Here is an 18,934-nt window from a genome sequence, read left to right on the forward strand (position 1 = left end):
AGATCTGTGCCTTGCCACAATTCTGTCTCGGAGCTCTTCAGGCAGTTCCTTTGACCTCATGATTCTCATTTGCTCTGACATGCACTGTGAGCTGTAAGGTCTTATATAGACAGGTGTGTGGCTTTCCTAATCAAGTCCAATCAGTATAATCAAACACAGCTGGACTCAAATGAAGGTGTAGAACCATCTCAAGGATGATCAGAAGAAATGGACAGCACCTGAGTTAAATATATGAGTGTCACAGCAAAGGGTCTGAATACTTAGGACCATGTGATATTTCAGTTTTTCTTTTTTAATAAATCTGCAAAAATGTCAACAATTCTGTGTTTTTCTGTCAATATGGGGTGCTGTGTGTACATTAATGAGGAAAAAAAATGAACTTAAATGATTTTAGCAAATGGCTGCAATATAACAAAGAGTGAAAAGTTTAAGGGGGTCTGAATACTTTCCGTACCCACTGTATATATATATATATATATATATATATATATATATATATATATGAGAGAGATAGCAGAAAGTGTGTATAAAAGTATTTAAACAATTGCACGATAGTTTAGTTTCTCTGAAAAAAAAAAAAGTTTAAATAATATTTTTTTTATACTCTGATCTATTATTTTGGCTTAATCTGTTTCAGATAATCTGTTTTTCGATCCTAAACGGCACCTAAAAATAAATCCAACTTGATTGCATGATGTCTCTTCCTGTCTAAAAGGCAGTTCACTGCGTGAGACCGTTTGCTTGATTGAAGGTTTGATATAACTCATGAAATTTCAAAGCAATGTCATATTAACGTCTTACTTTCTGTGATGAAACATATTGCAACACTTGGTACATCCAGCACTTGACAGGAACCACATTAGGCGTTGTATCATGGGATCCCAGGCCGTTCCCATGCCTGCGCCTTAGCGAGACTCTTAACCGTGTCGTTCATTTGTGCTTGGCTTCTCAGGGTGAAGGTGCAGATCCAGACCTGTGGTTATTAAACTGCTCAGATTACTCTTATAAACCCCAGTGGTTGCTAATGCGCGTTTAGAAGGGATTGTTCTATAAATTTATCCTATTGTAATAGGCTTACAGTAACTGATCGATTAGATTATCGATGCACAGTATTAAATTTCTCTTTCTGTAAGCTCAGCTCTGACATACTGTAGTACAGTACCGGACATTTGTCATCTGCCTGCTTGGATGCACTTATGTCAGTTTCTGCCAAGAATTACCATATCACATTCAGTCTCTCAGACTGAGGAGTGTGTGACTGTATGTGTGTGTGTGTGTGTGTGTGATTTTGTTTTTTTTTTATTGGACTGACACTTCCTCCTGTCAGTAGTGTAGCTGTGCCGCTCGTCTGCTGATTGCTCAGTCCAGTCTCTGACGCACACACTCACAGAGATCTGCGTCACTATAAGGAACCCACAGAGTTTATGCATTTCTCATAGACACACACTTTAATATGGCCTTTAACCCTAAAGTACTGCACTCAATGAAGCAGAAGAGCTCACTTTTTTACATCCATTTCTTGTCCTTTCTAAATTACCCATTTATATAAATATTTTTTGTGTCCTTTGTGTTTTAATATATAATAATATAATATAATGTAATATATTTAAAGGGGTCCTTGATTATGATTTCACTTTTTTAACTTTAGTTAGTGTGTAATGTTGCTGTTTGAGCATAAACAACATCTGCAAAGTTACAACGCTCAAAGTTCAATGCAAAGAGAGATAGGCTATTTCCTTTTACAAAAATTGTTTTTTAAGGACTACAACAAACAGCTGGTAGGGACTACAAAGAGCTGCTTCCTGGGTTGGTGACATCACGAACGCCAAAATGTCCATAAACCCCGACCCCGAGAACACACAACAAAAGGGGCGAGGCCATGTTGGGCTGCTTTAGAGAAGAGGAAGAGTTGTTGTAGTAGAGTGTTGTTGTCATGCCGTCATTTTACACCGGACTGCTTCACAAACGAGGGTCAATTCAAGGCTGGATTTGCACAAAAGATTAACATGACGACACATGCTAGTCGATGAGTTGAATCAACTCCACAGCAACTACATAAATTTATCCACTAACCATTCAGAAACGTCCAGTTTCATTCTAAAAGTTGTAACTTCTTCCTGAGTCTCTCCATCAGTGTCGACTCCGGTTTGAACAATGTAAGGCTGAACACCGTTACTGACAATCCTCATTTTGGCTGCGTGAGATTCTCCAGCTTTGTTGTTATTGAGCAACCAAAGCTTGAGCTGTTAAAGCTCCGCCCTCTTCTGGAAAGGGGGCCGGGAGCAGCAGCTCATTTGCATTTAAAGGGACACACAAAAACGGTGTGCTCACACCCAAATAGGGGCAAATTTGACAAGCTATAATAAATGATCTGTGGGGTATTTTGAGCTGAAACTTCACAGACACATTCTGGAGACACCAGAGACTTATATTACATCTTGTGAAAAGGGGCATAAAAGGTCCCCTTTAAAATAGAAAACAGTTATTTTATATTGTAAAAATATTTAACAATATTACTGTTTACTGTGTTTTCCAGCAAATAATTGCAGCCTTGGTGAGCATAAAAATCACACCGACCCCAAACTTTTGAACAGTAAACTGAACTTTAAAAAAAAAATCATCAAACAGAAAAAGCAATGATCATTTTCTGTAAATACTTTTTATTCATTTTTCACTCCCTAAAAGGAAATGGGGGAAACACCTGTGAAAAAAATCAGATAATTCCTTAATATAAACCATACATTTATGGCAGGGGTTCCCAATCACATTCCTGGAGGCCCCCCAACACTGCATGTTTTCCATGTCTCCTTAATCAATCCCACCTGATTCAGATCATCAGCTCATTAGTAGAGACTCCAAGACCTAAAATGGGTGTGTCAGACAAAGGAGAGATACAAAATATGCAGTGTTGGGAGGCCTCCAGGAATGTGGTTGGGAACCACTGATTTATGGACTTTTCTTAGTGTACTGTTATATTTCCGTTCATTGCCTCTCTGTGTCGTCTCAGTCTGAAGGTAACTGTAAGTGATGACAGTGCTGTCTCGCTGCTGTCACACTGACTGAAGGAAGAGAGGACAGACGTCTCTCTCTCATCCACACACACACATACACTGATGGAAAGGACGAGCCTGATGCAAGGCTAAAATTTCAACCTTCATAGCCATGAGAATAATGGGAAAATAAAATAGTCCTAGATCAAAAAACCTCAGGAACACATTGATGTGACGACGACCAATGTCAACCAGTTGGAAACTGCAGTTGCATAGACACCACTAGCAGCCAAAAGCACAGAGACTCTGACCTCCAGCAATTTAAATCGCTGTCAGTGTGAACGGCCATTAAAGCCACTGATCCAGACCTATAAAGCTGCTGTGATGAATTTAATCTCCACTGATGTCCCGTATTTCTCTCCCTACTGAGGCCAGCGTAGCCTCTCCAGACCGGCAGTATATTGTGTGAGCACCTCTTACAGCCTCCGCAGTTTGACATCTCACGCCCATAGAGCTAATGAGCCTCTGAATCTGTCCCAGTCCTGCCAGGGTGTTGCTATGGTGTTGCTAATCAGTTGTAAGCAGTTGTCACAGTGTTGCTACTGTATACTGTTGTCAATGTGTTCTGTGTGGTTGTCAACAAGTTTCTGTGCTGTTGCTAGGGTGTTGCTAAGGTTTTTTTTTACTGACTCAAGCCTATCCACAAGTCTCAGTGATTTTAAAAATCTGAAAATCTCTTACAGGTGTTTGTGAAGGCATGTCTCAACAGGTCAAAATGAGGCTACTTTCAGTAAAAGGTCCAACATATTAGGTATACTTTTAGCTGTGTTGTGATGTGTCATATAGGCTAAACACTCTGTCTAGAGCGAATGCAACCTCTTTGAAGATCTAAATTCAGTGAATTTTGGCTTGCACTTCTGTAACCAAAGCTGAATATCTTTTCCGTAATGCGTCAGTCATGGTCCCTCTGGCTCCGCCTGCTACAGTAGCCACGCCCCAAATTCTTGCTATACGTTGAGCTGGAAAGTGATTGACGGATTTGAGTGGACTGCTCTCAATGTATTGATATTGCCTGGGAGGCTCAATGTTTACACTTTTGGGGGAGACAAACCCAAGAGTGCCATACTAATAGTAGTCTGTGAACAATAAACTGGGTCAAGAGAATGTATTTTAACATAAAAATCACCTTACATCACCTTTAAGCAAGTCTTTTGAAATGAAATTTTCGGTGATTTTGATTCAAGTTTTTTTCTCTGGAATACAAAATATTCCTAACTTTTTTTCTTAAGTTAAAAAGCATTAAGAAAATAGTAGTTAGGAAGAGTTTTATAAGTTAAGGGTTATTTCATCCAAAAATGAAAATTATCCCATGATTTACTCACCCTCAAGTCATGCTAGGTGTATATGACTATCTTCTTTCAGACGAACACAATCAGAGATATACTTAAAAATATCCTGGCTCTTCCAAGCTTTATAATGGGAGTGAATAGGGGGCCACATTTTGAAGCCAAAAAAGTGCAACCATCCATCATAAAAGTAATCCATACGGCTCCAGGGGGTTAATAAAGGCCTTCTGAAACTTTATTAACTATGATAACTAGCTTCTGGCAGACAGCCGTGTGCATCGATTTGCGGCGGAAGAGTGACCTCTGACCAGACGCATGACGTATTGACGAACACAGAAGCGCAGAGGATAGAGCAAAACAAAACTGTTTTTTAGAAGTCTAAAGCAAGAATTTTTAAAGAGAAATGTCAGAGGATTTTGATATAAGAGAAGAGGAGTTTGAGTTTGTTGCACAGCCCTATTTGTTTAAACCGTGAGAGGTGTATAAGCTCACAATACTCCTACATCCTGCGTCATACATCGCGTCAGAGGTCACTCTTGTGGCGGAAGTCAACCTGTGCGGTATGCATACGGTTGTCTGCCGGAAGCTAGTTATTTTAGTTTCTAAAGTTTTAAATATGGATATTTTTCTTACAAAAACCCATTGCTTTGCTTCAGAAGGCCTTTATTAACCCCCTGGAGCCGTATGGATTACTTTTATGATGGATGGATGCACTTTTTTTGGCTTTAAAATGGCATCCCTCCATTCATTCCCATTATAAAGCTTGGAAGAGCTAGGATATTTTTTTAATATAACTCTGATTGTGTTCGTCTGAAAGAAGACAGTCATGGCTTGAGGGTGAGTAAATCATGGGATAATTTTCATTTTTGGGGTGAACTATCCCATTAAAAATGTGAGGTCATTGTAAGTGTGCTTTTCAAATGTTTGGGGTCTGTAAGATTTTTTAATGATTTTGAAAGAAGTCTTTTCTGCTCACCGAGGCTGCATTTATTTGATCAAAAATACAGTACAAACATTAGAATATTATTACAATTTAAAGTAACTGTTTTCTATGCGAATATATTTTAAAATGTCATTTATTCCTGTGATCAAATCTGAATTTTCAGCATCATTACTCCAGTCTTCAGTGTCACATGATCCTTTAGAAATCATTCCAATATGCTGATTTGCTGCTCAAGAAACATTTTATTATCATCAAATCAATGTTGAAAACAGTTGTTGCTTCATATATTTTGTGGAAACCATGATACATCTTTCAGAATTCTTTGATGAATAGAAAGTTCAAAAGAAAGTTAGTATCTTTGATGTCAGTGCGGGTTGTTTTTTTTGTTGGTTTTTTTTATAGAAATACCCCAAAACACGACTCTTGCCTTCGCAATATACAGTCTCAGTCCATATATCAGACCCCGTTCACCCTGCGTTGAATGAAGTGGAGCCACATTCAGCCTGTCAGCCCACGACAGCTTCTCTCCTCTCCACCTCCACACTATTGCCCTCGTCTGCTGGGAGCAGATTGAAGAGCAACTCATTTGTTAAGAGGACCTGTTGCTGGTGCTGACAAGTCCATCACTGTCCTGTCACTGCCAGCATCTTGTCTACCCAGAGTTTAGTAGGTGGCAGATCCAAAACAATCTGTCTGATGGACGAGTCTGATGTGTTAGTTCTGCTATGGTGTTGTGACTTGAGGTGAGCTGGATCTTGGTTAGTCATCTGTTCTGCTAGCCTGCTGAAACCTTCTCTTCAGCTTTCTCTGTAATTGCGCAGATGGGCCTCTGACTGACGTCTGTCTGCTTACACTGTAAAAAATTATTTTCACGATTTGTTATCACAACATTTTTTCTTTTCTCAAATCAACTTCAATAACTAATGTAATTCAGATAACATAATATTTTGAGTTTCTGTTGATTAAATCGATCGCCTTCATTGTATTAACTCAAATTTTTAATTTCAATGAACTCAAAATTTTAAGGCAACCAGGTAGCTTACTTTTTTAAGCTAAACCAACAATTATTTTTTTACAGTGTAGGAGTTATTCCACTTGGACAGCGTTGGTTGCAAATGTTTATAAGCGATTTGGTGCAACCTTTTATTGTTTTACATTAAAAATATAAGCAATGAAGTTGTTTTAAAATATTAATGTCCACCAAATCAAAAGCATGTGGTGCAACAAACATGCAAAGAAAAAAATAAAATAAATAAACAAACCCTAAATTATGTCAGGAAAGGTTTTTCTATATATAACTTTAAATATATGTATTTTTTTCTTTATCATATCACATTGAGCCATATTGCTGGTCAGAAGACATGAAAATTTCAAACTTTGTAGATGCAAAATACAAAATTATTGCTGTGAATAGTGCACATCAGATCTTTAATTGTAGTTTGCTAAATCTCCAACTGAATTATTCAAATGTAGCATTGTTTTATGTTTGAAAATATCATTAGCCTAAATGAAAAACTGAATAAAATGTTGTTTGCAGAAGTATTCAGCAAGATTGCTCAGATTACTGCTTTCCTGGATAAAACACACACTGTTAAGGGAATATTCAGGCTATGAATCTGAAAGACAGCTGTGAAAAATGAACACTTGAAAGAAGTAGAGATGAAGTTAAATATTATACTGTTTATCAAAGATCTGACACTGCAGAAGAAGTGTGTCAAAACTCATCAAACAGCACACAGTAGACAATTATCACTTTGAAGAAGCTACAGAATTTGATTTTATATATATATATATATATATATAAACACATTACATATATACATTTTCTAAAAATATGTTCTCTAACATAAAAATAGATCCCCACCGACTGATTTCTGATTGCCTAGTTTTCAGAGTCTAGTGCTTGTTGCAGATAATTTCTAGTGCTATATGTGTCAAATAATAGGACATATAGCATTTAAGAGCTTTAAAAACATAAAGGAAACATAACATTTCACTGTAGTATCTTTTATTGTTTAAATTGAGGAAAAGTGTCTGAATACTTGAAGCACTAATGCATACTTCTACAGAGAGCTTTATTTTCTGTAAATGTGCTTCCATAAATGGAAATATTATGTGTGTTAGAGAGGATGACTAATGTGAATGTAGATATATGTGCTCTTGTCTTAACAGATGTCTGTGTTATTGCTCTATCAGTGATGATTCATTCAAGTGCATCTGTTCACTTTAAAGTGAGGGCACTCAATAACACTTTCTGCTGTTACACATGTACATACTGTACATACATCTGCACACACATCTTCAGTACTGACACTGAGGTAATACGGACAGAATACAATCAGTGAATTCAGTGAAGCTGTTTTAGATAGATCTTAAAATCTGCATGTTGCCCGAGTAAGCATTAGAAATTATCCTGAGGGATAAAATCATTCGAATCAAAAGGAATTTGTTTTGGTTTACAGGAGCGTAGATCGTCTCAAAACTTTCAGGGTCTGTAAAATGTATAAATAACTTTATACTTTTATTCAGCAAGGACACATTAAATTCTCAAATTATCAGTAAAGACAATGTTACAAAAGATTTTTATTTCAAATAAATGCTGTTCTTTTGAATCCTGAAAAAAATGTATCACAGTTTTCACAAAAATATTAAAGGGTTAATTCACCCAAAAATTAAAATTTGGTCATAATTTACTCACCCTTTTGTTGTTCCAAACCTGTATAAATTTCTTTCTTCTGCTGAACACAAAAGAAGATATTTTGAAGAATGTGCGTCTTCTTTTGTGTTCAACTTTTGTGTTTAGCAGAAGAAAGAAACTCATACAGGTTTAGAACAACATGAGAGTAAATAAATTATTTTTTGGGTGAACTGTTCCTTTAAGCAGCACAACAAAAGCTCATATGACACTGAAGATACAGTGATACAGTGTCTTTACCAACTGGCGATTGGCTCTATTATTTAGAAGGCGGGACTTATTCTACCATATTGCGCTTTGCACTTCTTCCCATTCATGGTAATATTAGTGCACTGTCTTTGTATATCTAAAGTCTTTGGTCCCACACTGACTAAACACCCTCTGACTCCGCCTGCTACAGTAGCCACGCCCCAAACTCTCGCTATAGGTTGAGCTGGAAAGTGATTGACGGATTTGAGTGGACCGCTCTCAATGTAGCCTATTGATAGTGTCTGGGAGGCTCAATGTTTGCACTTTTGGGGGAGATAAACCCATGAATGCCATACTAATAGTAGTCAATGAACAATAAACTTGGTTAAGAGAATGTATTTTAACATAAAAAACGTACATACTTCACCTTTAAGGCTGATCAAAAATAGCTTTGGATGTTGGTGAATGCACATGAAAATGAAGTATCATTACTCTCATCAGGTTATTTTATCCACTGGTCAGGCCCTCAGCTACACAATTTAGTATCTCTGGTGTATTGCATCAGTATAAATATATGTTTATTTACATAATCTTTATTGCATAATGGCAGGGAGAATATTGCACTGTAAAACTGCACTAACTATTACAGATGATGCTGATGGCCAGTGGGAAGAAACTGTTCTTGTGCTGGATGTTGTGTTCTGGTGTGATTTTTTTCCCCTGTCCTCTTCCTCTGTCTGGAGGTGTATAAGTCCTGGAGGGAGGGCAGGAGTGCACCAATTATCCCTTCAGTGGTCCTGACTCTCTATTGCAGACTTTTTATGCCTGATTTTAATGGCGAACCAAACCAGACAGTTATAGAGGTGAATAGGACAGACTCATTCCCTAGTCACACTAGCTGCTGTCTTTCTGAAAGTTAGTGATCCACCGACAGACTGGGCAGGACACAGAGAGCTGGATCATTTTGGCCTAAAGTTGTTCAGAGACGATGGTGTTGAATACCGAGTCTACAAATAGGTTCCTTGCATAAGAGCCTTGCATTATCATACATGAATATAGCTGCAAGCAACAATATATGGAGTCCAAACAGAACAGAAAGAAATGTGATATTAAATGCACCGATGTTACATAACTAACCGACTTACAAAGACAATATAGAACTTGGAATAATATCATATGACAATATACAGTATAATTCAGATTCTCTGGTTTAAAGAGATAGTTCACCCAAAAGTGATAATTCTGTCATCATTTACTCATCTTCATGTCATTCCACCTGTATGACTTCCTTTCTTCCGCAGAACAAGAAGTCTCTTTTATTTATTTATTTATTTATTTTTTGGTCCATAAAATGAAAGTCCAGCGGTCTAATGTTGTTTTGGACCCCATTGACTAATTGAATCGACAAAAACAGTAAAAATGTTCATTTTTGGCTGAACTATCCTCTTCAGATGCCATTTGATTAGTGTTTAAGTATTTATTGATTAGTGTTTTGCTTTGTTGAGAGAGAAAAAAAACAAAATTAAGTTGCGTCGGTATATATATAGGTATAATGTAAAGTACAGGTAAATTAAACGAAAAGTTCACAAGCATAAACACTATAAATATGTATTTTAGTTTCCCACACTCTGCATCAATGGCATTCAGAATGGGAATGACAAATATAAATGTAAATTAAAGCTGCAAGCAGCGATGAAAGGGCCCTCGCACCCGGGGCCACCTCCACCCGTTGGCCTTAGGAAAACAATGAATAGTGGGTGACATGCAGGAGAAATATGGCAAAGGCATTTCAACGTGCCACACTTCCTGCTGCCAACAGGTGGTGTTTCGACTATAACTGAATATTGCGATGTTGATGTCTTCAGGCCAGGACTATTATCAAACATGTGAAGTTTGGGGCAGATTGGACACTGTATGCCCGAGTTACAACAACTTCCTGTTTCATGGTGAAACATCAAATTTTGTCAGGCCGCCACGGACACGCCCTTCAGCAAAAAGTCAAGATCTTTGCAATTTAACGTCGCAAAGGCCTTTAGATTAGACTGACCAAATATTATGTTGATCTGATTAAAACTCTAGGAGGAGTTTGTTAAAGTACAACGTCTGGAAATGGCAAAAACTGCAAAAATTTTGCAGAGACAATTCAAAATGTCTCACTTCCTGTTGGATTTTCAGATTTTGCACTCAGGGACTTTTTATAGGTATCGGACAGTTACATGTGTGTACCGAATTTCATACCTGTACATGAAACGTAGTGTGAAGGGTGCTTAATTGAAATTTTATAGGTGGCGCTATCAAGCCATTTTGCCACACCCAATTCTGAAACCCATATCAGACGTAAATTTTCACCACTTCTGACGCGTGTGCAAAGTTTCATGAGATTTCAAGCATGTTTAGGCCCTCAAAAATGTGATTCATTTCGGAGAAGAACAATAATTGACTGAGCAATTACAATAGGGTCCTCACACTATCAGCCCTAATAAAACATAATTTCTAGTGGCGTTCATTATAAACAAAATCTAGTATAAACACCAAACCTAAATTAAATAATTTAAATCGAAACTGAAACTACCGCCACATGCAAATTTGCTATACAATAAACTCAAGATTATGTACCGCTCTCATTCGTCACAAATTCAAATGTGTGTGCTTTGTGAAGTTTTGCCTGCTTGACGTTAATTGCATAAAATTGCATTATAAGTCGCTTTAGAATATAAGTCTCAGCACATTTCAGATGATAAAAAACGTGACTTGTATTCAAGAAAATAGGGTGTATCTATGTATCCACCTGTTTTTATGATTTCAACCCAACAGCTTAAAAAATGTTGACTGCAGCTTCACTTCTTGGACCTCTAATGAAGCTCACTCAGCCAAATCCTGTGGGATAAATGTAAAGATACATTTATCTCTAATGAATGATACTAACATGTTCAGTAGGCATCTCAATAAGAGACCAAAACCCATCAACCTGAACTTTGAGCATCTGAAAACAATGGGTGGATCGTATAACCACAGCAAAGTGATTCTTGATATTCAGTTCATAAGAAACCTCACGATAGTCTGGGCCTGTTGAGCAGTGGTGATTGTGTTAATGTTGCTGATTGTTTATACCGCTGTGATAATTCTTGTCTTATTTCCTTATTAAAAGAAATGTATGTCTTCATCATCCTCTCACCTCCCCTGCTTGCTTCTTAATTGAAAAATTGATAATTGTGACAGTAAATTCCTGTTTGATGCGCTGTAACAAGACAGCAATTTCCTTAAGAAAATGAGCGGCAAGTAATCACCAATGTACACATAATGGCTGAAGCTAATTTAGCATTGGTTAATCGAAAGTTTGCAGTAGAGATATGTCTGTTCTTTTCTGTGGTCTATGGAGCATTTAGACATCCCTCTGTGGTTGCTTAGTTAAATCTGAAGTGTGTCATTTCTGTGTCACTAGCGTCACCAAACAGAATTGCAAAAATAAAGACTTACCAAAAGGGTTTTTTGAAGACTTTGGGAACCTATTATACAAAATTGACTTTAATAAGTGTGTCCGCAGTGTGCGAGAACAACCAATGGTAAAAATCCACTCACTCTTTTTTTATATATTTCCCATAAACAAGTTGATTTAGATTCCCCCTTATGTTGACTTCATCGTAGGGAGAAGTCCCGCCCACAGCCGGTGACAATCCGCCCTTTTAGCATAGACATGGCCCTGAGTGAGAAGCACAGAGTCTGCCATTTCTGTATCCTCACTGTAGTAGCTGGAGTTGTACAATGACTACGACAAAAAGGCATTACAAGTGTTGTGTTTGGGATGTACCAATGTACCAAAAAGAGTCTCCATAGACTCCCGCCATCTGAGTCACTGAGGACATCGTGGTTAAATTTCATTTTCGAAGGAAATGACCCCAAGATAACGGTAAAGTCTTATATGTATGCGCTAATCATTTTGTGCCGGACTGCTTCACAAACGAGGGTCTTTTCGTTGACTCCGGATCGCACATAAAAGGCTAAACACTGCTACTGACAGTTTTTGACATTTTCAGTGCATGAGATTGTCCTGTTTTGTTGTTGCCGGTGTTCTGGCAATCTCTCCTACACCTGTATGCCGGAACATATGCTCTTGAAGCTCCGCACTCTTCTTGAAAGGGGGCAGGGAGCACCAGCTCATTTGCATTTAAAGGGACACAAAAACGGTGCGTTTTTGCTCACCCCCCAAAAGTGGCAATTTTAGCACAACCAGTATAGTATTTTGAGCTAAAACTTCACATAAACACTCTGGGGACATCAGAGACTTATGGCTCATTTCCACCGAACGGTACGGTACAGTACAGTACAGTACAATTCAGGGTGGTAAACCCTGATCTAGCATGCATTTCCATCGCCAACATTACCCGTACTTGTTAGGTATGGTATGTGTTGGAAAGTAGCGATCGACGTCATTTTCATGTGAAGAAGAAAGCGACACCGTAAGCAACAATGAAGGACATACAGCAGATCTTGTTCTTGCTTCTCGGTATATACAATGGTACATTGCTGCGTGCCAACATTGTGTTGCAGCAGTATTGTATTTCAACTGTCAACCAATCAACGTTCTGCAGTGAGTCTAGCTCCACCTTTTAGGTACTGGACTACTGTGCTAGGTACCCCAACGGAAAGGGTCCCAAATAAGTGGTACGGGATTTTGATACCATTCTTCTGACAATTGAAATGGAAATAATTGCATACCGTATTGTACTGTACCGTACCTCTTGGTGGAAACAAGCCATTATTTTACATTTTGTAAAAAGGGGCATAATAGGTCCCCCCTTCAATACTTTCACTTCATTAGGTTTAGCCATTGTTGCTTGCTAGGGTAGGCTTGTTGTGTCTCACTTAATACATTTAAAATGAAATGATGCCATTATGTCAGATCTTCTAATCATGGTAATTCCTCTTGTCTAAGATAATTGCATGTTCCTGTGTTGTTTGGAATTAAGCGATTGGTTGACGATGCAATGCCTTATATGCTTAAAAATGTCTGGTTGAAGTACAGACCCAAAATAAAACCTTTTTTTTTTTTTTTTATCTTTTTTTATGTCAGTTTGTCAGCTGCCCTCTGAGGGAATTTTATCTGAAAATTACACTGTGTTGAAGGCAGTATTTTTAGTATAATTTCGATACTATTATAATTTGTATTAATTATATTATCACTTTAAAAAAAAAAATGTCTATATAGTTTTATTCGTTCTTATTTCAGTTTAGTTTTAGTTATTTCAAGTTTAAGTTTAAGGTTTTTTATTTTATTTAAAGCAACAAAAATACATAGTTCTGTCATGAAACTCTAGATGGTGCAGGCTGATGGGTCTTAACGCAAGCTGATAATAAATACAATGTTAACTACTGGCACAAGCTGATTGGTCCATGTCACATCTGCAGCCAATGAGCTTGTTGCTCACATATTTAAATGGCTGGTTACATTCACTATAGCAGTTTGCAGCACGTTTCAGAGTTCCTCTAAAACCCTCCACCTTCCCCAGCTCCACCTGTATAGATCTGCTATGGATTATTGATAGATGCTATTTGTGCAACAGCACTATGTCTTACTCACAGCAGCGTATCGGCGTATGTATTGGCTGTAGTAAGTTCCTGTACTTGCTCTGCAGCAGCAGCAGGATATTGGATAAAAATAATTACAGTACTATTCATGATATTCATAATTTGAGAATTAAAAAATATATATAATTATATCATTTGTTCTCATGTTTTTTTTCTGTGTGAGAATTATTAAAGTTAAAGGTTTTCTTTTTTACCTGTTCTTTTTTTTTTTTTTTTTTCATCCTGTGATATTTGCTTTATATCAAATATATATTAGGGATTCAATATGACCTGTGCCATACAAATTACACCCAGAATTTGAACCTAATACAAAGGATTAAACACACTACTAGACTCTGGGAAACAAGGTTGTTGTTGTTGTTAGCCAGACCAGTACTGGCCTACATTGCACATATGTGCCATGGTACAGTGCTTGACCCTCAGGCAACTAATATTCACTTTATCGATTAGGCTGATCTTTCCACCCGCTCTGATGAGCACCGTGTTGAAGTTTTTGTTCTGCTTTGAATCTCATTTTAACATTTTTATTTAATTTCCATCTTCATTTGTAATTCCTGTAAAGTCTAAGCCACTGTATCACCTTCTGAACAGAACTATTACAAAGACCAACTCAATGTTTTTGTTGCTTCACTTAATATTTGCTCTTAAGAGATCCCCTATGATAAGTTTACTTTGTGCCTCAGATCAAAATCTATAAAGAGGTCTGTTCTGCAGAGATGAATGTAATCTTCATTGACGTACAATACTTGTGTCCTAATAGGCCAGACTAGCCTCTCGAGTCCCCCAGGGCCTAAAGTAATTGATCCTACTATCGTTAGCTCCATGCTAATCCATCATTGAATGGCTCATTTACAGTAGAGCCACTGTATTCTTCCTCTATCCTCATACCCACAAAAGTGGAGCAGTCTACAACAGTTTCCCTGCACAATGCGGCACATTCGCCGGAGCATATTATTTACTGTCATTTAGTGCACATTGGGCTAACTTTAGGGTTTGTTATGGGGAAGAGAAAAAAATGGAAGCTTCCTTCAGTTTCACATTTTGCCACCGTGAGGGGCAAATCGCGGTCGCGGCGGAAGAGCGTCGAGGGTCTGTGTGCGAGCACTCTTTTAGGGGTTTTGCACACTAGAACCTGGTTACTGGACGCGCAGTTGGTGTATCTGCTGGAACGGACTCAGGCGGGCCCCACTCCTCCTCCTCGTGCTCAATCGCTCTGCTCTTTTTCTCGCACCTCCTCTGCAGATGGCGGGAATGAGGATACCATAGACCTGCAGAGCACCAGCTTGGATCCTCTTCACAACTTCACTGGACAAGGTAAGCTGTGGTTCAGGTGCCGTACATACAGTATGTTACAACTTACCCTAGTTGCGATGTAAAGGGGCACTTTGCACTGCTGAATATTTTTTCAATGCACCATTAAGCTTAAGGGAGAGTTCACCCAAAAATTCTGTTATTATTTACTCACCCTCAAGTTGTTCCAAACCTATATAAATTTCTTTCTTCTGCTGAATACAAAAGAGGATATTTTGAAGAGTATGGGTAACCAAACAAAAAAAATTAAAGAAAAATTACTATGGAAGTCAATGGTTACTTCAAAATATATTCTTTTGTGTGCAGCAGAAGAAAGAAATTCATACAGGTTTGGAACAACTTGAGGGTGAATAAATGATGACAGAATTAAAATTTTGGGTTACCTATCCCTATTTGAAACATAACTTTACATATAGACTATACAACAGAAGCCTCTGAGCAGGAGTAACATTTGGAATGTGAACATGTTGACACACTGATGTATTATGGAATGTGTGTACAAAATTGATATTACAATTACAGCGTTTGTGGGTCAATTTGACCCACATATTGCATGGTTAAATTAGGGCTGTGCGATATGACGATATATATCGTTACCACGAAATAAAATGTCTATCGTTAGAGATTTTGCTATATCGTATATATCGTAGTATGTAAATATATTGCACTGTTGACACTTCAGAGTGATGAAATGCATGAATGAGAATATAAAGAGCGGACGTGCTTGATGTAAAAAGAGTTATAAGCACAATATATCCTGAAAAGGAACTCGGTGCAGCACTCGTGCTGACTGACTGGCACACTGCCAAAGTGCGCGCATGAAACCTGCCTCTCTCAGAAGGCGATCGCGAATGAGAGACGTGCTCGATGTTAAAGTGTATTAAGCACATTACGTAGGGGTGGGCGATGTACTGGTAGACATGATTAGCCGGTAGAAATTTGTCAACCGAACTGAGTGCTTTTTGCTGACTAATTGGGCTTGAACGGTTAAATACACATACCTATGAGTCAAAGTGACCATGTATTTACAAGTAAACAGAGCCATTTATGTCTTAAGTGAAGGTACAGTTGAGAAAGACAAGGCTTGAGTTAATGGATCGGCGCAGATCAAACAACAAAAAAGAGAGAAAATCTCTTACTGCTTGCTTTTGTAACTTTAATAAGAATAAATGTATATTTAATTTACACAGTAAAGACTATGCATTGTGATATAAGATTTTGGTCATATCGCCCAGCCCTAGGTTAAATACAGAAGCTTGTTTCCGCCACAGAATAAAAAAAATCAAAAATGGTAATTGCAACTTTTTATCTCGCAATTCAGACTTTTTTTCTTGTGTGATATAAACTCGTAATTGCGAGTTACAAAGTCAGAATTGCAAGATATAAACTTGCAATTGCCAGACAAAGGTCAGAATTGTGAGAGAAATTCGCAATTGCAAGAAAAAAAGTCAGAATTACGAGATATAAACTCACAATTCTGATTTTTTTTCTCTCACAATTCTGACTTTTTTCTTATAATTGCAGTTCATATCTTGCAATCCTGACTACTTTTTTCAGAATTGTGAGATAAAAGTCCAATTCTAAGGGACTTTTTTCTCAGAATTGCTAGTTTACATCACACAATTCTGACTTTATAACTTGCAGTTGCGAGTTTATATCTTGCAATTCTGACTTTATAACTCGCAATTCTGAGAAAAAAAAAAAATCAGAATTGCAAGCTGTAAACTAACATCACTCGAAATTGTGAGATCAAAAGTCGCAATTGCCTTTTTTATTTTTTATTCAGTGGCGGAAACAACCTTCCATAGTTAAATGCAGCCGCACAGACAGAAACTAAACAATTTTTTAATGTATTTTGTTATTTCCTTTTATCTTACAAGTTGCTACCCTCTGAGGCTATTTACATTTGCATGTATGCATTTTTTTCTTACATTTATGCATTGCGACGTACTAAAGTTACAACTTGCACAACTTTTTCTTTGACCCGCATATTTCATTGTTAAAAGCAGCATTTTATGTCCTTTTCTAATTGACCATCTGAGAGCATTTAAATAAATGCATTTACAGTTATGCATTGCACTGTAAAGAGGCACTAAATTACAACTTGCACACTGCAAAATGTTTGTGTTTTGCTCCATTAAACTTAGCTGAAACGAAACTCTAAATATAAACTAAATATTTACAGAAGCCTCCGATCCAGGAGTAATGATTGGAATACAACAGCAGATTGATGAAATTGCATCAATAAGCTCGTGTTTTATCTGACAAACTTCAATACTGTAGAATAGACATATATGATGATGCTGACGTTTGCACTCGCAACTCATCAACACAAACCCGATCTACTGCACCTCTGTGTGCCTCTGCAATCTCTTCTAGCAATCCGATTAAAAATGGTGTTTTTGATGTGTCCTTGTTGATGCCAAAATGCACTTGGTTCTTCATTACATGATGGAGAATGATTTGAAAGCTGCTGCGGAGGGTAAAATGCATTTTGGATGCATTTTGCCCCACAGGAATACTATATTGGCTTGGCAACAGAGTCAAAGGAGCACAACTTACTTTGCTAATAACATTCAGATATAGCCCTGATAAATAAGATAAAACTTTTCAATATTCTGGAACAACCATTAATGGATCCAGATTTTTTTTTTTTTTTAACCAGATGATGTAGTTACACCATGCTAACCAGCTAAACCCCTTGGTTTGAACCTACAATATTTTGCTGCTCTACTCAGTTATTATAATTAACCCTATAAAGCATACTATATCATATTTGAGACATACATTTCTAAGGCCTCTAAAATAATCAACATGATCAAAACTTGATCTTAAGATATTCTGTGACAACTGATATTTACAGTATATGCATTTATTTTGCCACATGTCCGATTAATTACATACTTTCTTCATCTCATGTGTCCTCCAATCCTGTAGGTGGCAGTATAGACAGTGACTGTGCCTTTGAGGGGGATTATGCTGTGCCACCACTTTCCATGGCTGAGGGGCTGCAGCACATCCGTATCATGGAGGGAGTGTCCCAATCTCTGCCATCATCGCCTCTGCTCACTCACCAGACCTCCAGCTCAAGACTGTCGTCTGTGAGGAAGGTCTTCGGCATGGCCACAGGTACCAAACTCTCTCACAGTCATGATACCACAATTCCTGATGCCAGCATAGAGGCGTACTTAGGTGATACAATCACATATCTGAAATGTTCAGGAAGTTTTTAATTTTAGTACTATCATGCAAAAAGATGGATGCTGTTTTATATTGCCGCTGTATATGAGTATATAAGAGTATAAACATTATTTTATTTTGTATTATATTTTATTTTTAATTTTATTGACTCTTTCACATTTCCAGGGTTCTCAGAAATGGAAGTTGTCATAGGTTATATTCTATAGTGGTGAACAGAACCTACAACAAATATAATTTTTTACATTTGCTTCAATTGCTTCAAAAAAAAAACAACAAAAAAAAAACAATCCACAATTGCATTTCTATGACTTTCCAAAAGAGGAAAAAATATTGAGAGATTGATGGTGTTGGTCAGAAGAGGGAAAATGTATTAGCTGATGAATTAACTACAACCCCATTTCCAGAAAAGTTGGGACATTTTGTAAAATGCAATAAAATCATGAAACTGTGATTTGTTAATTCTCTTGAATGTATATTTAACTGACAAATGTGCTAAGAAAAGATTTCCAATGTTTTCACTGACCAACTTAATTGCATCTTTTAAATATGAACAAATTTTGATTTTGATGGCTGCAACACACTCCAAAAAAGGACAGAGGCATGTATACCACTGTGTCACATCACCTTTCCTTTTAATTACACTTTTTAATCATTTGGGAATTGAGGATACTAA

The 18,934-nt window shown here is 37.4% G+C and overlaps 1 protein-coding gene across 5 annotated transcripts in view; it reads left to right on the top strand.

Moving 5' to 3' along the window:
* Positions 1-18,934, top strand: part of tanc2b (tetratricopeptide repeat, ankyrin repeat and coiled-coil containing 2b) — a 166,651-nt gene that overhangs the window by 56,908 nt on the left and 90,809 nt on the right. For 4 of the 5 annotated variants that reach the window (XM_051913982.1, XM_051913983.1, XM_051913984.1 and 1 more), the window contains exons 3-4: positions 14,992-15,063; positions 17,998-18,189. The exons of the other annotated variant lie outside the window; for it this stretch is intronic. In XM_051913982.1, coding sequence (XP_051769942.1) covers positions 14,992-15,063; positions 17,998-18,189 — 264 coding nt within the window. The remainder of the gene's footprint in view (positions 1-14,991; positions 15,064-17,997; positions 18,190-18,934) is intronic. 5 annotated transcript variants of the gene reach the window in all.

This window comes from Ctenopharyngodon idella, chromosome 12 (assembly GCF_019924925.1).
Source record: "Ctenopharyngodon idella isolate HZGC_01 chromosome 12, HZGC01, whole genome shotgun sequence".
Lineage (NCBI taxonomy): Eukaryota > Metazoa > Chordata > Actinopteri > Cypriniformes > Xenocyprididae > Ctenopharyngodon > Ctenopharyngodon idella.